This window comes from Netta rufina, assembly GCF_964035555.1.
Source record: "Netta rufina genome assembly, chromosome: 1".
Taxonomy (NCBI): domain Eukaryota; kingdom Metazoa; phylum Chordata; class Aves; order Anseriformes; family Anatidae; genus Netta; species Netta rufina.
In genome coordinates, this window is record NC_140123.1 from 128,017,172 (window position 1) to 128,038,576 (window position 21,405).

Consider the following 21,405-nt stretch of genomic DNA (forward strand, 5'->3'; position numbering starts at 1 on the left):
TCCACCTTTTATTGCTGAGTGTGACATCAGATGGTATGGAATATCCCTTTGGTTGGTTTAGGTCAGCTACCCTGGTGATATTTCTCTTCTCACTTTTTACCCACCCCCTAGCAGGGTTAGAGAGAGTTGTGATGCTGTGCCAGCACTGCTCAACAGCAGACACAACACTGGTGTGATACCAATGCTGTTCTAGCTACAAGTGCAGAGCACAGCACTGTATGGGCTGCTGCAGGGAAAGTTAACATCCCAGCCAGACCCAGTACACCATGTCGCCCAACCTCGTTTCCAGTGGCCATCCACTTTCTTTTTCTGCCTAAGCTCATGAAGAAGATCTCTGCTCAGCCAAGGCAGCCTTCTGTGTCTCCATGTTGACTTCCAACATTTTGGAATTGTCTGTTCCTATGCTCTTAGGAGGTGGTGCTTAAAAGCCAACCAGCACTGATGGACCCCTTTATTTTCATGTCCCTTGTTCCTTATCCAGAGTCTCTCAACCCCACTGTCGCAAACTGTAAGCTCTGTACGGTCCAGTGCCTACCTTATATTGAGTGCCATCCCCCTGCCTCACCTGCCCTGCCTTTCCCTTCTGAAGAGCCTGTAACCATCCATCAAAACACACCAGCCATAGGCTTCTTCCCACTGTGTCTTGCTTATGCCAACAATGTTGTAGCTCTGGGATGGGGCCAAGGCTTCTAGCTCCTCTTGCTTTTTTTTCCTCATGCTTTGTGCATTTATATAGAAACGTTTAAGATCTGCTTCACTGGACCCAGCTCCTCATGGGGCAGACTGAAGGGTCTTACTAGCACGCAGTCCCTCAATTTTTTGGCATGCAGTCCCACAGTTTATCACTGGAGGGGCCTGTTTTTGTCCCTTTCCCCCTTCAAATCTAGTTTAAAGCCCTATCAATCAGTCCTGCTAACTCCTGGGCAAAAATCATTTTTTCCCCTCTGAGAAAGGTGCTCCCTATCAGGAGCCAGTATGCTCGGTGTCACGTAGATCCTCCCATGCTCAAGAAACCCAAAACTGCATCGGTGGCACCAGCCTCAGAAACACATCTTCTGGGTCTGCCTTTCAGTATTGATCCCGACTACTGGAAGGATAGAGGAAAATATTACCTGTGTGTCTGATATTTCAACCAAAAGACCCAAAGCCCAGAAGTCCCTTTTGATCACTGCTAGACTTTTCTTTGCTATCTCATCACTGCCAACATGAAATAAGCAATACGGGGTAATAATCAGAGGGCCGTACCAAGTGAGTGACTTTCCCAGTGATGTCTCTTACCCGAGCCCCAGGGAGTCAGCAGAGTTCCCTATCCCTATGGGTTGGGTCTGGACAACAAATTGGGCCCTCTGTTACCTTCAGAAGGGAATCCCCTATGACTATTTCTTCATGGGAGTTGTTGTGGTGTTGGGCATATGTTGACTTTCCCTGGGCAACTTCCCTAACGTGGATGGACCTTTGTCCACATCACTTGCCTGCCCATCCAGTTCCCAGTTCCAGAGCCTCATAACTGTTGCGCAGGGGCACCTGGGAAGGTGACATATGCAGCAGGGGGGTTCACCTGCTGTGCTGAACAGGAACCTGCATTTGACTTCCCCCGTCTCTTAGATCCCCTTCCTCTGCCTGGTGGTGAGGGGATATGGGAAACTTAATTTCTTGTGTAGTGGCTGGCTGAGGAGCCTGTCTCAGGGAAAGCAGAGCTCTACCCTACCAGTCAATCTCATTCTCTGACTTCCTGATGCTCCTCAGTCTGCCCACCTCCTCCCAAAGCTCTGCCACCTGGCAAAGCAGTTCTTCAACCTGGCCACGCCTCCCACAGATATGCTCACTGCTGCCATCCTGTACTGACATAAGAGAAGGGCACACTTGGCAGCCTGACACCTGGGTGGCAGCGTGTTTCCCCCCCACCTCTGTCTAAGAGGCTGCATTGGATGTGGTGGGTGCCAAAATCCAAGAGGCCATTGCCTTCTGCTGGGTGGATACCATCTCTCCCTGGTTGGGCTGGCCTAGGTTCAGCACCTTCCCTGCTCACCCTGCCTGTGCCAGCTGCTGTGCCAACTGTCACGCCACACCCTGTTTGCCTGTTCTGTTCACATGGAGTCGGTCACCTCTCCTTGCTTGGAACACAGTCACAAAAGCAGCTGCTTGCATTTCTGATGGATCTCAGAGGATTATTGCTTTTTTTTTTTTTTTTTCTGTAAAGAAGAGGGCAAGCTAGAGCTAATGTCCTGAACTGATTCCTCTGCTGAAAATCATCTATTTTTTGGTGAATTGGCTACCTATGAAAAAATTCAACTGGAGAAGTTGTATGCCATCCAGGTGTACACATGCTAATCTCATAGCGTTCTTTAATTACATATAATAGACAACATTTCTAGCTGATAACGACGAGGAAATATTGAAGTGGCTCATATTTTTTTCCAGACTTCCTTGTGCGATCATGTGCTTTGTTGCACGACAGACTTTGACATATATGCAACAGCCCTTTTCGGACAGCATCCTTTCTGGTAAGCACTTAGTGAACTGCATTCTCTCTCTGACAGTGATTATGTGTACAGTTGCATAACAGCATGAACGAGAGAACACCCTTAAGCTGTACTTTATTATTATCAGTTCTGTGACTCATTAGAATTGGTTAATTACTTCTGAGCAGTCCTTGTTTCTATTTGACTTAGAGGCATTTGAAACAGGAAATCTAAGAGGAAGACTCGGTGCAGACCCAGAACCAGGTACAAAATTCCACCAGCAGAACGCAGAGTTTCTCTACACTTACAATGGCACCATGGAGAAGACCGCATAAAGTTGCACTGTTAATCATGAATGCAGGTTTTGTGTGTTATCTTGTGCACTTACTGCAAGATCAAAGACAGGGAAGACATGATTCTTTGGAAGTTAATCCTCGATCTCTAAATGGAAATCTCATCCTTGAGAGACTAGATCGTTTGGACTGGAACATTTATAACCTATGTAAGTAAAATGCTATGCTGCTTAACTTTGTTAGAGTTACGTAGCTAGATTTTCTGAAGGACAGAAAAATAGGTAACATAGATAATATTTACCTGGATTTCCCTGGACGTTTAAATTTTTCTTTCTTGCAGTGTTGAAAAAGATGTGATAGCTTCTCAATTTACATGCAACACATTGAAGTCTTTCACAGTCATCACTGTGTTCTTTATTTTTGCATATTAGACAGCTTCTTGCCCTGAAGTGTTAATCAGTTATAAAGCAATTGTACCAGTATACTAATCTCAAGTGACGAACCAGGAAGATGAACTTTACATCACCTGGTAAATTGGAGTATATTTCAAAGCAGCATTTGCTAAAATTTGTGGTCAGGGTTATTTCTTGCTTATAGTATTACAGTACAAGACCAACAGCATCCCAGCTGATGTACTTATACATGAGGGATATTAATTGATGATGGCCTCTTCTTTCTCACAGAAGAGTTTGTGAATTTTGAAGAACTGTGTTTTCAGATATTTGTTGTTGGACTGCTGGGAGGTGGGCACAACAGAGCCATCTGAATGACAGCTTGTAGTAGGTTAAGTTTGTCTGGCTTCTATGTGCCCACTCAGCTGCTCTCACTCCACCTCGGAAAGACAAGGAAGGAAAAAGCTCATGAATCAAGACAAGAACAGTGAGATAACTCACTAATTACTGTCATGGGCAAAACACACTCAGCAAAAGGGAGATTAATGTATTGCCTACCAACAACAGTAAGAAACTAAAAGCAAACAAAAAAACAACTCTCATCCATCCTCTTCTGCCTCATCCGCCTGAGTGGTACAGGGAAATGGGGAAAGGGGGCTGCGGTCAGTCCCTGATACTTTGTATCCACTTTTCCTTCATGGTCACTCTCTTCTGCTTCAATGTGGGATCCCACTGGAGGCCATCTATCTCAAAATGATCCTGTGTGGGCTTCCCACAGGCAGCAGCTCTTCAATAACTGCTCCAATATGCGTCCATACCACAGGGTCCGTCCCCCAGGAGCAAACTGCTCCAGCATGGGTCCCCCACGGGTGGCGGGTCCCCCCAGGCCCCCTGCAAGTGCCAGGTCCTGCACCTGGGGCACAACAACCCCAAGCAGCGCTACAGGCTGGGAGATGAGTGGTTGGAAAGCTGCCTGGCAGAGAAGGACCTGGGAGTATTGGTTGATAGTCGGCTGAATATGAGCCAGCAGTGTGCTCAGGTGGCCAAGAAGGCCAACAGCATCCTGGCTTGATTAAGAAACAGTGTGACCAGCAGGGCTAGGGAGGTGATCGTCCCCCTGTACTTGGCTCTGGTGAGGCTGCACCTCGAGTACTGTTGAGTTTTAGGCCCCTCGCTACAAGAAGGACATCAAGGTGCTTGAGCGTGTCCAGAGAAGGGCGACGAAGCTGGTGAGGGGTCTGGAGAACAAGTCTTATGAGGAGCAGCTGAGGGATCTGGGATTGTTCAGCCCGGAGAAAAGGAGGCTCAAGGGCAACCTTATCGCTCTCTATAGGTACATTAAAGGAGGCTGTAGCGAGGTGGGGGTTGGTTTATTCTTCCACGTGCCTGGTGACAGGATGAGGGGGAATGGGCTAAAGTTGCACCAGGGGTGTTTTAGGTTGGATATTAGGAAAAACTTCTTAGCTGAGAGGGTTGTTAGGCATTGGAATGGGCTGCCCAGGGAAGTGGTGGAGTCACCATCCCTGGAGGTCTTTAAAAGATGTTTAGATGTTGAGCTTAGTGATATGGTTTAGTGGAGGACTGGTTAGTGTTAGGTCAGAGGTTGGACTAGGTGATTTTGGAGGTCTCTTCCAACCTAGATCATGATGGTTCTGTGATTCTGTGTGATTCTGCTCCTGTGTGGGCTCCTCTCCACAGGCTGCAGCTCCAGCCCAGGGCCTGCTCCTGTGGGGGCTCTCCATGGGCCACGGCCTCCTCCAGGCCACATCCACTTGCTCCACCAGGGGCTCCTCCACGGGCTGCAGCGTGGAGATCTGCTCCATGTGGGACCCATGGGCTGCAGGGGGACAGCCTGCTCCACCAGGGGCCTTTCTACAGGCCGCAGGAGAACTTCGAACCATAAGCATCTTCTCCAGGCACCTCCTCCCTCTCCTTCCTCACTGACCTTGGGAGTCTCCAGAGTTGTTTCTCCCAAATTTTCTCACTCCTCTCTCCCAGCTGCTGCTCTGCAGTGTTTTTCCTTTTATTAACTATGCTTTCACTGAGGTGCAACCAGCATTTATTTGCTGATCTTTGGGCAGTAGCAGGCCCCTTTCAGAGCCAGCTAGAACCAGATGACATGGTGTCAGCTCCTGGTCTCGTCACAGAAGCTTCCCTTATAGCCGCCTCCACTACCAAAACCTTGTCAATTTCATCCAATTCAGGGCTGAAGATTTCAGATCTCTATTTTGTTTGGACTGCTTTTGATTTCCTACTTTTTTTTTTTTTTTTTTTTTTTTTTTATTTAATTTGAATCTCATTGTAGTCTTAAGCTGAAGAAAACAAGGAAACCTTGGAAAATACAGGGAAACTGGTAGCCTTTAGCAAGCAGAAGTACGAGACAGAAGAGATGAAAGCTAGAAAACAGGAAGGAGGAAAACAACTAAAGGAAGATTCCAGACTGACCTATGGTAACCTTTTGTCCATTACAGGGCATACATTAATAACTGCCATACATTATTTGAGTAGTCGGCACCGGCCACCTTGGAGTCCCTGCAGCCACAGCGCCCAACATTGCGTTACAGGGGTACCTCAGGCCCTTGCTTCACCAGGGGAGGCCTGGGACAGCAGTGTGACCAGGTTGTACCCGCTGGCTCTCAGGGAGAGGCTGACAGGGAGCAGATGCTGCCAGGGCAACAGCAGCTGCACCCCTGACGCCACCCAGTGATGAGGGCAATGGCTGCAGGTGCACACTGCGAGCAGGGAGGGGCTGGCAGTGGCGCGGTGCACACTGGTGTGCCGCTGGTGCGGCAGGGCACAGGGCTCAGCACCAACTTTTTGGCAGTCTGTGAGATCATCCAGCTACCATGGTGTCCACTAGGCAGAGAGCTGTCTCCAAAAAGGCTGTGGTGACCCAGACAGAGGGCCTGCCCAGAGACGTGGCTGCTCAGGTCTCCGGCTGCAGGGAGTGCCTGAGCCTGCCACTGCCAGGGGAGCAGAGCAGCGGGGAGACCTGTTCTCAGGTGGAAGGTCCGCTCACCATGGTGGCTGAGCTCAAGGAGGAGGTAGAAAGACTAAGGAGCATCAGGGCGTGTGACCAGGAGATTGACTGGGGGAGTAACTCCCTGGTGTGACAGAGAGAAGGGTGCTGGGGGGATGCCCCCCAGAGGGTGATGAAGCCCCTATGCTGTCACTGTCAGACAGAGGGAGGGAACCAAGAAGACAAGGAGGGTTGGAAGCGAGTCCCAGTTCAGTGCTGCAGATAACCCCCCTCTCTCCCTACCTCGCTTCCCCAGGTGTCCCTCCACAATAAGTCTGTAGGCCCTGGATCTTGAAGGAGAGATAGGCAAGGATGTGGTGAAAGGCCTGCCTACAAGGTCACACAGGAAGAGGCAGTTGACACCACGCCTCAAGACTGCCTCCAAAAAGAAAGAAAGAAGGGTAATTGTAGTAGAAGACTCCCTTCTGAGAGGAACGGAGGGCCTGATATGCAAAGTTGACCCTCACTGAAGGGAAGCCTGCAGTCTACCTGGAGCCCGGCTCAGGGATATCACCAGGACACTCCCCAACCTGGTGTGCTCAACAGACTACAACCTGCTACTGATCTTCCAGATAGGTGGGGAGGAATCTGCATCCTGTCATCTGAGGGGAATGAAAAAAGATTTTCAAGGTCTTAGGACAGTTGGTGAAAGAGTCTGGAGCACAAGTCATTTTCTCTTCCCTCCTTCCATTCCGGGGTGATGATGTGGGACGGAATAGAAGGATCCAGTCCATAAATGGTTGTCTGTGTGACTGGTGCTACAGGCAGGCCTTTGGGTTCTTTGATAATGGCTGGTTTTATAAGACACCAGGCCTGGCAAGAATACATGGGAAAGGTTTATCTCACAGGGGCAAAAGAGTTCCGGGACAGGAATTAGCAGGGCTCATTTGGAAAGCTTTAAAGAAGATCCAAAGGAGGAGAGGGTTGTAGCTGGGCTTGCACCAGTGGGGCAGTGCTCTAGCAGTGGTGAAGACCGGTAGACCTTCCACCCCCCTAGGGTGAAATCGGCATGCTCAGCTTGCTCTCTGAAGTGTCTGTACACCAGTGCATGTAGCATGGGGAATAAGCAGGAGGAGTTAGAAATCCATTTTCAGTCAGGATACTATCATCTAGTGGTAATTACAGAGACATGGTGGGACAGCTCACATGACTGGAATGTGGTCATGGACAGGTATGTCCTTCTCAGGAAAGACAGGCCAGCAAAGCGAGGTGGCAGAGTGGCTCTTTACGTGAAAGAGCAACTACATTGTATTGAGTACTGTCCAGGGGCAGATGAGAAGTAAGTTGAGAGTCTGTGGGTGAGAATTAAGGGGCAGGCCAGCATGGGGGATACTGTTGTGGGTTGTGGGTGTCTATTACAGGCCACGAGATCAGGATGAGGAAGTTGATGAGGCCTTCTACAGGCAGCTGATAGCAGCATCGCGATCACAGGCCCTGGTGATCATGGGGGGCTTTTAACTACCCTGACATTTGCTGGAAGGCCTACTCAGCCATCCATCCGCAGTCCAGGAGGTTTCTTCATTGTATTGAAGTGGTGAAGATTGAGGGCAGCCTTGGTTGCAGTGACCATGAGATGGTGGAGTTTGGGATCTCATGTGGCAGGAACAGAGTACCAAGCAGAATTGCAACCCTGGACTTCAGTAGGGCTGACTTTGGCCTTTTCAAGCATATGCTAGGGGAAATAGGGAAATCCCATGGGACAAGGTACTTGAAGGAAAAGGAGCCCAAGACAGCTGGTTAGCATTCAAGGACTGCTTCTTCCAAGTTCCAGAACAGAGCATCCCAACAGGTAGGAAGTAGCAAAGAGAACCATGAGACCTGCATGGTTAAACAGGGAATTGCTGGGCAAACTCAAGTGGACAAGGAGAGTCTATAGATTTTGGAAGGAGGGTCTGGCCACTTGGGAAGAATATAAGGCTGTTGTCAGAGAATGTAAGGAAGCAACTAGGAAAGCTAAAGGCTCCTTAGAATTAAACCATGAAAGAGGCATCTGGGACAACAGAAAGGGCTTCTTCAAACACATTGTGGATAAAACTAACACTAGAGGCAATGTAGTCCCACTAATGAATGAGGTGAGTGCCCTGGAGACAGAAGATAAAGAGAAGGCAGAGTTAATGAATGCCTTCTTTGTCTATAATGCCAGAGGCTCTCCTAAGGAGACCCATACCCCTGAAACCTCAGATAAAATCAGAATAAAGGAGGAGTTTGCCTTGGTTGATGAGGGCTGTGTTAAGGACCGATTAAGCAAGCTGGACATCCATAAGTTCATGGGTCCTGATGAGATGCATGTGCGGGAGCTGGCGGAAGTCATTGCTAAACTACTCTCCATCATCTTTGGTAAGTCACGGGCACTGGGAGAAGTGCCTGAGGACTGAAGAAAAGCAAATGTCACTCCAGTCTTCATAAAGGGCAAGAAGGAGGACTCGGGTAACTATAGACTGGTCAGCCTCACATCCATCCCTGGAAAGGTGATGGAACAACTTATCCTTGGCATTGTCTCTAGACATATCAAGGATAAAAGGGTCGTTAGGGGCAGTCAACATGGATTCACCAAGAGAAAGTGATGCTGGACCAACCTGATAGCCTTTTATGAGGATATAACCGGGTGGATACATGATGCAAAGGCAGTGGATGTGGTGTATCTTGATTTCAGTAAAGCCTTTGACACTGTCTCTCACAGCATCCTCACAGCTAAACTGAGGAAGTGTGGTCTAGATGATCGCGTAATGAGGTGGACTGTAGACTGGCTGGAGGGAGGAAGCCAGAGGGTTGTGGTTAATGGGATAGAGTTGAATTGGAGTCCTGTATCTAGTGGAGTCCCTCAAGGGTTGGTACTGGGACCAGTGTTGTTCAATATATTCATCAATGACTTGAATGAGAGAATGGAGTGCGTCGCCAGCAAGTTTACTAATGACACTAAACTGGGAGGAATGGCTGACATGCCAGAAGGCTGTGCTGCCATCCAGTGGGACTAGACAGGTTGGAGACTTGGTCAGGGAGAATTTAATGAAATATAATGAGGGCAAATGTAGAGTCCTGCATCTGGGCAAGAACAACCCCAGACACCAGTATAAGTTGAGGACTGCCCTGCTGGAGAGCAGTGAAGGGGAGAGGGACCTGGGGGTCCAGGTGGACAACGGGATGACCATGAACCAGCACTGTGCCCGTGTGGCCAAGAAGGCCAATGGCATCCTGGGGTGTATCAGAAGGGGTGTGGTTAATAGGTCGAGAGAGGTTCTCTTACCCCTCTACTCTGCCCAAGTGAGACCACATCTAGAATATTGTGTCCAGTTCTGGGCCCCTCAGTTCAAGAAGGACAGGGAACTGCTTGTGAGAGTCCAGCACAGAGCCACAAGGACGATTAAGGGAGTGAAGCATCTCCCTTATGAGGAAAGGCTGAGGGAGTTGGGTCTCTAGCTTGGAGAAGAGGAGACTGAGGGGTGACCTTATTAATGTTTATAAATATGTAAAGGGTGAGTGTCAGGAGTAAGGAACCAGGCTCTTCTCGGTGACACCCAATGATAGGACAAGGGGCAGTGGGTGCAAGCTGGAACGTAGGAGGTTCCACTTAAATATGAGACAAAACTTTTTTACAGTGAGAGTGACAGAGCACTGGAATAGTCTGCCCAGGGGGATTTTGGAGTTTCCTTCTCTGGAGACTTTCAAAACCCACCTGGATGCATTCCTGTGTGACATGATTTTGGTGTTCCTGATCCAGCAGGGGGATTGGACTAGATGATCTTTCAAAATCCCTTCCAATCCCTAACATTCTGTGATTAAGGGTCATTAACATATTCAAAAACACACACCAAAATGCAAATATATGGAAATGTGGGATCTTTGCAAAAGATCGCCAAGCACCTGATTCTGCAGAATTATTTAATTAACTAATGTAATTAAAAGACCTTTATGTGGATTCCAACTCTGTGTGCTTATTGGCCATGTGCACTGGGCATAAACCTATAGATAACATTATCACCTCATGGCAGTGGTAAGAGGGGTAAAGCAGCCAGAACCATGCTGGCTGCCATTGTTTGAACAGTCATGTTGTCTATGTCTCCTCACATTACAGCTAGATTTCATGCTAGGTAAAACAGAAGAAGAAATTTAGAACGTCCCAGTCATCAAGCCTGAAACTAGCTGTTTCAAATGGTACGTGGGGCACCTTGGAATTTAGTGAGGAATGTGTCACATACAGCTTGGTCAGATTTAATATCCCATATCCCAAACATTAATATCCCATAATGCCATGTTATCGTTGACACTTATTCTTATGGACACCAATAGTTACATATATTTTTGTAGATGATTTTAGGGCCATTTGAAAGAATTGAACTGAAGCCTTCACTTCAACACTTAGCCATAGAACCACAGATTAATTGAGGTTGGAATGCACCTCTGGAGATGGTCTGGTTTAATTTCTGGGCTGAAAGCATGATTAGCTAGAGCAGGCTGCCCAGGACATTGTCCAGTCAGGGTTTGTAGTTTCCAATAAAGGAGACTTGGAAACCTGTCTAGATTAATCATTCTCATTTTCAGTCACTCTAGCAGGCAAAAAAACCCAACACTATTTTAAAAATGTTTAAATAGAATTCCATGTATTTCAGTTTGTGCCCACCATCGTGTCCTTTCACTGTGTACTAGGAGAAGACTGACTTTGTCTTTGTTAGTCCCTTGCATCAAATATTTATATTCATCAATTCAGTCAAGCCTTCTCTTCTCCAGCTCTCTTAGCTTCTCCTTGTAATACATATGCTCTATTTTTTTAGTCATCTTACTGGCTCCTTGTAGGATTTGTTTCAGTGTGTCCATGTCTCTTGTTTTGGGAATCCCAGTACTGAACACAGCCCTACACATGTGGTCTCATCAGTCCCGAGTAGAGGGAAGAATCACCTACTTTGACCTGCTGTCACTGCTTTTCCTAATTTAGCCCAGGATAACATTGACATTCTTTGCCACAGTGGCACTTTGCTGGCTCGTGTTCAACTTGTCCACCAGGACCCCCAGATCCTTTTCTACAAAGCTGTTTTTCAGCTAGTACTGATTTATTCTCTTTGCACTTGGCTTTGTTGAACTTTATGATGCTCTTCTTGGCTCATTTCTCCATCCTGTTCAGATCACTCTGACTGGCAGGATGGCTCTCTGATGTATCAGCCCCTCTTCCCATTTTGGTATCATGTGCAGTCTTTACTGGTATGCAATCCGCCCCATTGTCAAGGTGGGATAGTACTATCTATGTTTAGTACTATCTAACCATGTTAAATAGTACTACACTGGTGTCCATTTTGACTTTCTGCCACTGAACACAACCTTCTGAGCCTGTCAGTTCAACCCCCATTGCTATCCACTTATCTAGTGCATATGTCCTCAGCTTCTGCATGAGGGTGTTTTTAAAGACATGTTGTCAAAAGCCTTACCTGAGTTTAAACAACATTCACTCCTCACCCCTCATTCATCAAGACAGTCATCCCACTGTAAAAAGCTTCAACTCACACAGGTTACTTGTGCCTTTTCCTTATGTCACAGTGTAATATTAAAACCCTTAAAAAAAACAAAACAAAACACCAGCAAAACTTGAGAGATTAGGGATCCACTCAGTTCAAAGGTTTTTGATGGAGCAGAGGTCAAAGCATTCAGTATGCTTTTCAAAAGATACAGCAAAGGGTTTGTTGATTGTATTTGTCTTCAAGACCAATATTTGCTAAGTAACCTGACTCACCCAGGTTATCTGTGCCTTATCTTTATGGCACAGCCCTATATTGTAAACGTAGGGAAACCTTGACAGAGAAGGATCTGCTTAGTTCAAAGGTTTCTGACAGAGCAGAATGCAACTTCTTTGGGTAAGCTTATTAATGGAGGTGACAAAGGGTTCATTTACAGTTCATTTACAGTCTTTGTCCTCAAAATCAGTATGGTATAAACAGCTGGACTTAGGTAAGAACCTTGTTATGGATTCTTAATACATTAATATAAGCCAAGCATAATTGCATAAAAATGGTTTGGACCTCATTAAAAAAATTATGCATTTTCCCTACTTCCAGATTTCTTGAACTGTGTATCTTGCTCTGTGTTTGTATAGAATCTGATGCAGGATATGTGGAATGTAATGTTTCAAAAATGATCTTATGTAGAAGGGAGGGTCTGATGCTACTCTCATGTGAATATCATTTTAGCTGTAACTTCATGGATCACTTCACCTATAGTACCATGAGACACATTTGGCTTACTTATAATGGGGTGGTGGTTTCATATTGGTAGGAAGCTCAGCACCACCATGCAGCTCACTCTCACTCCACTTCCTCAGAAGGACAGGGGGAGAAAATATGATCAAAAAAGACCCTCGTGGGTTGTGATATGGACACAGAGATAAGTCACTGATTACCATCATGCACAAAACACACTCAGCAAAGGGGAAATAAATGTAATATATTGCCTACTAATAACAGAGCAGTGATAACTAAAACCAAACTACAAACACCTTCCACCCCATCCACCCTCTTCTACAACCTCCCCCAGAGCAAGGCAGGGGAATGGGGAATGGGGGCTGCAGTCAGTACATAATGCTTTGTATAGAGAGTGTTATGGACCTCCCTCCTTCTTCACTGACCTTTATGTCTTTAGGGTTGTTTTCTCTTGCATTTTCTCACTCCTCTCTCCCAGCTGCTGTTGTGCAGAAGTTTCCCTTTCTTAAATCTGTTCTCACTGAGGTGCAACCATCATTGAGCTGAGCTCACTGATTCAGCTCTGGCCAGTGGCGGGTCCCTTTTGTAGCCAGCTGGAACTTGCTTTTATCTAACACGGGGCGGCTTCTGGACTCTTCTCACAGAAGACACCTCAGTAGCCCTAAGCTACCAAAACCTTGCCATGTAAGCACAGTACATTTTACCTCTTGCATCTGTAAAAAAATTATTTAAAAATTATGATGAATATATACATTCATCACACAATCTTCACACGCTTCACAGAAATCAACAAAAAGAGTTATCCACACCAAAGTGAACATAACATCATCACAACACCTACAGAGGTGGACAAGTACACACAGTCTACCTCTTGTCCCTTTACCATATTACAACACAAATTCACCACAGTTATTACACTCTTTGGCAATATCCTCTCTGTGGTTTGCCTGTTAAACTCTCCCAGTTACTGTCCTAACCTCAAGTTCCTTACAAACTACATGTTGGTAGCCAGAAAGGGCTGTGCTGCTTTATCACCGGCAGGTTTAACTGATTTAACACTGTTATCAAAACCTTGCCATGTAAAATCAATACAAACGGACAGTGTTCTCAACTGCTGTTATAATCAATCCTCTTTCATTTTCAATCAGCTAAATCACTGGAGAAGGTCCATGAGAAAGTAAAACAAATAGAACATGATCAGAAGCTGCAAAATATCTCCAAGACTGAAGTACGCCGAGCTGATAATATGAAAGAGGAAAAGAAGATAGTACATCATTTGCTGTACCCAGACTCAGCTCTGTTCAAACGCTGGGGTGCAGATTTAAGTGAAGAGGAACAAACTGTTGCACAGGAGCTGTTCTTAAAATATGGGTATAATGTATATATCAGTGATCATCTGCCTCTGGACCGACCTATCACAGACACCAGATCTCCCAGGTACAGTATAAGCTCTCTCAACATTCACAAGGTGACATGAAATTACGGAGAAAAGAATCTGCATTGCTTTGGAATAAGTTATTGTAAGGTATTTTTCTAGAAATTAGTTGGTTCTTGAACTCAGTAAATAATATATATTTTAAGCAGACCAGTGGTACTATGGGAGCTGGTGTAAGTAACCATTAGAAACCTTATTAGGAATGAGTATCTGTTCAAAAAGGAAACACATTTTTCTGCATCGTATGATAAGATACATGATTTGTTGCAAAATCTAATATTAAACTTCACTGGAGTTAACTGGTATAAATGTGGAAGAACGTCACAAATATACTGAAAGTCTACATCTTAGTACCTATAGATCCTTGTATGAAATCTGACAGACAGTTTCAAATAATGTGACATGTAAAATGGGTTGCAAACTGGGCCTGAGTTAACCATGTCACGTTGTTGGTTAAAAGGGAGTTGTCTTACTGGCAGCCCTCTGGAAGATTTCAAGATCAGGTTAGTCTAACAGCCACCAGTAATGACATAGACAGGAATGATTCTCTAAGGAGGTAAATGGGGTTCCCCTAAGCTCCTGTGTAAGAGAAGGACAAATCCCTTTTCTCAAGGTGAATAGTGCGACTGGTTCCTGATCCTGTTGCTTGGAACTGGTTCCATCTAGGGCAGACTGTTGCCCTTGATTGTGGGTGTCCTCTGAGTCTTGCATCAAGCTTTAACTCTGATGCATAATGTCAGTTTCACATGTGTTTCTCAGTTAACAGTGGCTGAAGTAGTGTGAGGATTGTGTGGTAGCTTCTCAAGTGAGTTTTGGGGGTCTTTCTGTGCAGTGTCTCTTGGAGTGCTCGGATTGTGGATGTGTGGAATTGTATAAGCGGAAAAAGCTGCCATGCAAGTGGTGGAGAGAAGGACAAGGGAGCCAGGCCTCATTCAGTGTTGTGCCAACCACAGATCTTTTTGAGGCAGCCCCAATATGAACAATGCTCACCCTGCTTGGGGATTGTTCTGGGGAGAACTAGCTGGAGCAACCACTGCAAAGCTGTGCTGCAGCAAAGCAAGCTCGTGATTGGTCTGTGTGGTCCTAAAATCAGGTGCAGTGCCTGGTACTCTTCTGTTTTGCTAGGAAGACATACTTGTGAAGACCTCCTTTTGAAGATGTTTTTCACCCAGGTTTTTGTACTAATGGACAATAAAGCTAAGGAAACTGCAACAAAAATGCATGACTACCATTTCAGAGGTCTCATTAGAGCACGAGCCTGGCTCTCAGAGGACTGTATTACATAACTACACAGTTCATGCAGACTGTATTTTCCCCTCCAACATCTTAGAAGAAGGACTTTGTGTTAGTCTCATGAACATGTTTTTAAGGGGATTAAACCATCAGTTTGAGAATGCAGATATGCTCTGTTGTTTCCTCTAGCGGGAATGAGCAGTTAGCACTATGTGGCTGAAACAAATAATGAATCTTGGATTTGGGTCTTCCTTTTTTCATTCTTATGGTTAAGTCCAATATCGCAGGTCTGACTTCCTGCAGATGTGTTTCTCTAATTTTCTTCAGAAACTGTATTAAAATTGTTCTTCTATTACAGCTGTAAAGAGAAGACATATCCCAAAGACCTTCCAACAATTAGTGTTGTACTTATATTTATGAATGAAGCACTGTCAATCATCTTACGTGCAATTACTAGTGTAATTAATCGAACACCTGCTCATTTATTGAAAGAAATCATCCTAGTAGATGATTACAGTTCAAATGGTAAGTGACCCAGGGAAGGCAGAAGTCTTGCAAATGTATGCTGCTATTGTGTCAAATGAATGTTGGTGGCCGTTAGTATACACACAGGGTAGGCTGCTCAAAATTAAGACAGAAATTGAGTATGTGAGAAAAAAAACACCTCCTTAGTAGTCTGGAAAATGTCAACTAATAAGGAACAGCATGATGCTCTGCAAGTATTTGAAAAAGGTTAAAAATTGAAGTTAAAAATTTGTTATTGTGGGCTCATAAGACAAATTACAAAAAAAAAAAAAAAAAAAAAAAAAAAAGAGTATGTTAAAATAGCTATTTCTGTAGGCATCTGAAATAACTCCTTGAAGAGTGGTATACTGAGTTATGGAAAATAGTCCTAAGGGAAGCAGAGAATGCATCATTGCTCTTAAAATTGAATCGAGCAAGGCATTGCAAGATTATCTATAAGAAATGGTTATGCCCCTTGTCTTAGGGGTACTTTTTCTTCCTTGCCTAATGAGTTGTGTGTGATTTCTCAGTTTTAAGGTTTGTAACTGCTAGAAAAACATGCCAGTTTGGATGCAGCAAGAATTCAAATGAATTTCAAAAACAATGCTAAGAGGTTCCAAATTTTCCATCCCTTCTCTCTAACACTATATACACATGTATTTTTTTCTTTGGTAAGGGAGTTGGCATGCCTACACCTTTTGCAGGACCATTTCACATTTTCAGGACTGTTTATTTTCTCTTTTCCTTTCCACAAGCAATACGATACACACATAAATTACTGCACCAAGACAGCTAATTACTTGCTTTTATAGCATGCGTCTAATAAAGTTTGTACATACTGATGCATTTGTGTAAAATTTAGAAACCATACAATACCACTCTATATAAATTAAATTTATGTACATAATCATACTCCTGGAATTAAAACTACATTTTAAAATAAGCCTCTTGTAATCATTAGTACCTGAATAATTTAGGTATTCTACTGTAAAGAACAAATCAGTTCCATCTGGAACTGTGAGAAGCTAAAAAGCTGTTATGTACATGATCTTCTCCATTTTTAAATATTGATGACCCCTGTTATTATTTTTAAAAATCATTGAAATGTGTGGGACGTTTTTAGATGATCTGAAAGGACCTTTGGAAACACAGATAAAAAATTACAATGCAAAACATCCTGGACTGCTGAAAATTGTCAGACATGAGAGAAGACAAGGACTAACACAAGCCCGGATTTCTGGCTGGGAGGCATCAACAGCAGATGTTGTTGCAATTTTGGATGCCCATATTGAAGTGAACATGGCTTGGTAAGACTACTAAGAGTGAGGGGTTTCTGACATGGGGAGATAGTGGTGGACAAGGAGTTCAAGTGTGCAGCTGGGACAAACATCTGTATATGGCTCTCCTTTCTGGTCTGCCACATGTTAATTAACAGCCAACAAGTCATCTGTTTTTAAGAGGGAGAGAAACACTGGGTGACTCTTGTCCATGTTGCTTCATTTCCTGGTAAAAAGGTTTTTCTCTCAGTCCTTCATGGGCCAAAATGGCTTTGGTCCAGATCTTTCTTTCTCCCTTGATAACATGCTAACTGATATTCTCTATCTCTTACAGTCTTAAAGGTAATATTGAAGGCCTCTAGTCATGGCTTTAAGAACTCTTTTGGACAGGTTGGGGTGCAAGAGTATGGAGGGAAAAATAAGGTCAGTTCTTCCAGGTCTAGCAGTAATTGAGACCCAGTAAAAAGGCTGTCTCTTTGTCAGATTATAAAAGTCTCTGACCAGGTTCTTTTAGATACTAGACATGAGACGTGTTTAATGTTTTAATTCTGAATTTACTTATTTGAATGTTTTTGGCCTTACACAGAATTTTGTTTAGAAAAGTGATACTGCACTATACTGAAGTCACAACACAAGCATAATATAGTAATTTCAATTGAACTTCAAATTCAGTTTCAGTTGAATCACAATATGAACATGATTCACATTACTGATCCCTATATGCCCACCATCAATATGCTAGAGGGCCCCATCTGCTTGGAAAGAATTCCTGTGTTGAAGACAACTCAAGTCAGTTACTCTCTTCAAAGTTAATTTTGCTGGGTGTTCAATTTTCACTTTCTATGTTGGCCTGAGCCACATATGCGCTTCCCTGATATTGATCTGGCTGGCTTGGGAAGATAATACTTCCTACTATTATTTTAGGAAGGACATGTACATAACCAGTTACCCCACTCTACTGATACTGCTATTTATCTACAACAAAACTCATCCATACAAAGGTCCTTGATGTTGAGATAAGTTTAATTGCCTTTGCAATCACTGTGGTCACTCCCTATATTCTTCTCTGAGCTTTACGTCAGTCCTTGCCTATCTTCTGTGAGATTTCTTCCACTGTAGTGGTTCATTGATTGGTCAGCCCTTCCATCATACAGCAGCTATGCCATCAAGGCACAGGGAAGGAGGGGGAATGATCAGTGGTTTACAGCATCTCTCAGGGTCTTTTTCTCTTCTTTTTCTCTTCTTTTTTTGTTTCTTTATGGAGATAGTAAATACTCTCTAGAACCTGTAAGATGCAGTCCAGGATAGCAGTAAACCCAGCAAGTTGTGTGGAACTTATGTTTATTATAATTAGTGACAGTCAAATTCAGAAGTTGCCTAATGTAAGGGAGAACTGAGCCACAGCATTAGAAAATTAGAAAATCCTGTTAGTAGTGCTCCAAGACTGGTACATAACTTTTCCTGGAGGCCAAACTCAATGGCTTAAATAAATTAATTAACCCAGTTTTATTGAAATAAGTTGTAAAATGTAGTTCTGTTCAACAGATTTCATCTTTTTCAAGCTGAATAGACTGTTCATTCATTTTGGTAGGGCTGAACCTATTTTGTCTCGAATAAAAGAAGATCGCACTGTTATAATATCACCAGTATTTGACAATATTCGTTTTGATGACTTTGAGCTTCTTCGGTATTCAGTGGCTGCAGATGGATTTGACTGGGCACTCTGGTGCCTTTATGAACCTTTACCAGATGAATGGTATGCTCTTAAAGATGAAACAGCTCCAGTCCGGTAAGTACAAACAGCATTTGAGACAGTTGTTTCATGGGTGGTGGGATAGAAACTTATAAAGCACATTGTAACTAGATAGTTGGTTTGTAACTGAGGATTCTTCAGCAGACCTAAAAGTCTCAGTATACCAGTTTGCCAGACAAGCACATATCTGCACTGTGAAGACTCATATAGATTCAATTTATTTCTTTCTTTGGAGTTGTTGGAGTGATGCACAATAAAAATAATCTTCGGCAACATTTTTCAACCCCTACTGTTCACGCATCACACAAAACCAAGAAAAAGACATGAACACAATGCATATAGCTGTTATACCTACTCTTACTGCTAGGCTCCAGTCTATTTCCTTGTGTTTCTCACATCTTCCTTAAACACTCAGATTAGTTTATGTATTCAACAGAAGATGGTCACAAGTACTGTGGTATCAGCAACCAGCTTGCGATGAATAATAGAACCGCAGAATGGTTTGGGTTGGAAGGGACCTTAATCATCATCTAATTTCAACCCTCCTACCATGGGCAGGAACACCTTCCCCTAGACTAGGTTGCTCAAAGCCCCATCCAGACTGGCCTTGAACACTTCCAGGGATGGGGCATCCACAGTTTCTCTGGGCAACCTGTTCCAGTCCCTCACCACCCAGTGAGTAAAGAATTTCATCCTCATATGTAATCTAAATCTTCTTTCTTTCAATTTTAAGACATTACTCCTTGTACTATCACCACACTCCTTGACAAAGAGTCACTCCCCATCTTTCCTTGCCCACCTTTATGTACTGGAAGGCTGCTATAAGGTCTCCCTGGAGTCTTCTCTTCTCCAGGATGGACAACCCTAAATCCTTCAGCCCGTCTTCATAGGAGAGGTGCTCCATCCCTGTGATTTGTGGCTGAAAGCACATATTTCTGGCTCATGTTGAGCTTCTGAGCAGCCAGCACCCGCAAGTCCATCTCAGGGCTACGTTCATAGAATCATAGAATCATAGAATCATAAAGGTTGGAATAGACCTCCAAGATCATCTGGTCTAACTGTCCCCCTACTGCCGATATCACCCACTAAACCATGTCCCTAAGCACCAGATCCAACCTTTCCTTAAACACTCCCAGGGACCGTGATGCCTCCACTTTCCTGGGCAACCCATTCCAATGCCTGACAACTCTTTTTGAGAAGAAATATCTCCTAATTTCTAACCTAAACCTGGCACAACTTGAGGCCATTCCCTCTAATTCTATCAATAGTTATCTGCAAGAAGAAACTGAGCCTGAGCTCCCCACATCTTCCTTTCAGATAGTTGTAGAGGGCAACAAGATCTCCTCTGAGCCTTCTCTTCTCCAGACTAAACAACCCCAGTTCCCTCAGCCACTCCTCACAGGACTTGTATTCCAGGACCTTCACCAGCTTTGTAGCCTTTCTCTGGACATGCCCCAGGGCCTCGATGTCTTTCTTGCACTGAGGGGCCCAAAACTGAACACAGTACTTGAGGTGTGGCCTCACCAGAGCAGAATACAGGGGGACGATCACCTCCCTGGTCCTGCTGGCTACACTATTCCTGATACAAGCCAGGATGCTGTTGGCCTTCTTGGCTGCCTGGGCACACTGCTGACTCATGTTCAGACAGGCATCAATCACCACCCCCAGATCCTTTTCCTCTGCACAGCTTTCAAGCCACTCTCCCCCATGTCTGTAGTGCTGCATGTGGTTGTTTTGGCCAAAGAGCAGGACCCTGCACATAGCCATGTTGAACCTCATCCCACTGGCCTCTGCCCACTGACCCATCCTGTCCAGGTCCCTCTGCAGGGCCTTCCTATCTTCTGGCAGATAAACACTTCCCCCAACTTGGTGTCGTCTGCAAACTCACTGAGGGTGCACTCAATTCCCTCATCCAAGTCATCAATAAAGATATTAAAGAGGATGGGCCTCAACACTGACCCCTGGGGAACACCACTAGTGACTGGTCTCCCACTGGCTTTAACTCCATTCACCACTACTCTCTGGGCCTAGCTGTCCAGCCAGTTTGTAACCCAGCAAAGAGTGTACCTGTCCAAGCCATGGGCTGCCAGCTTCTCCAAGAGAATACTATAGGAGACTGTGTCAAAGGCCTGGCTGGAGTCTAAGTAGACTACATCAACAGCCTTTCCCTCATGCACCAGGCAGGTCACCCAGTCATAGAAGGAGATGTGGTTGGTCAGGCAGGACATGCTTTTCATGAACCGATGCTGGCTGGGTCTGATCCCCTAGTTGTCTTGCACATGCTGTGTGATTCCATTCAGGATGACCTGTTCCATCACCTTTCCTGGCACTGAGGTCAGGCTGACAGGCCTGTAGTTCCCTGGGTCCTCCTTACGACCCTTCTTATAGATGGGCATCACATTAGCAAGTGTTCAGTCATGTGGGACCTCTCCGGATGACCATGACCACTGACAGATGATGGAAAGCAGCCCAGCAATCACATCCACCAACTCCCTCAGCACCCTTGGGTGGATCCCATCCGTCCATTCTCCACTCAGCCTGTATTTGTGCTTGGCATCGCCCTGACCCAGATGCAAGACCATGTACTTGGCATTGCACAACCTCATGAGGCCTGTCAGGTCCCTCTGGATAGCATCCCTTCCCTCCGGTGTGTTGATCACACTACACAGCTTTAATGTCATCAGCAAACTTGCTGAGGGTGCACTCAATCTCACTGCCCATGTCACCGACAAAGATGTTAAACAGAGTCGGTCCTAATACTGACCCCTGTGGAACACCATTCATCTCCACCTGAACATCGAGCTGTTGAGTGCAACTCTTTGAGTGTGATCATCCAGCCAGTTCCTTATATACTT

General features: G+C 44.9%; 1 protein-coding gene across 1 annotated transcript in view; it reads left to right on the forward strand.

Moving 5' to 3' along the window:
* Nucleotides 1–7,977: 7,977 nt before the first annotated feature.
* GALNT8 (polypeptide N-acetylgalactosaminyltransferase 8) overlaps nucleotides 7,978–21,405 on the forward strand; it is a gene marked incomplete at both ends in the record, with an annotated part of 28,071 nt that continues 14,643 nt past the window's right edge. The window contains 5 exons of the mRNA XM_084300929.1: nucleotides 7,978–8,503; nucleotides 13,497–13,785; nucleotides 15,375–15,541; nucleotides 16,644–16,827; nucleotides 18,389–18,586. Coding sequence (XP_084157055.1) covers nucleotides 7,978–8,503; nucleotides 13,497–13,785; nucleotides 15,375–15,541; nucleotides 16,644–16,827; nucleotides 18,389–18,586 — 1,364 coding nt within the window. The remainder of the gene's footprint in view (nucleotides 8,504–13,496; nucleotides 13,786–15,374; nucleotides 15,542–16,643; nucleotides 16,828–18,388; nucleotides 18,587–21,405) is intronic.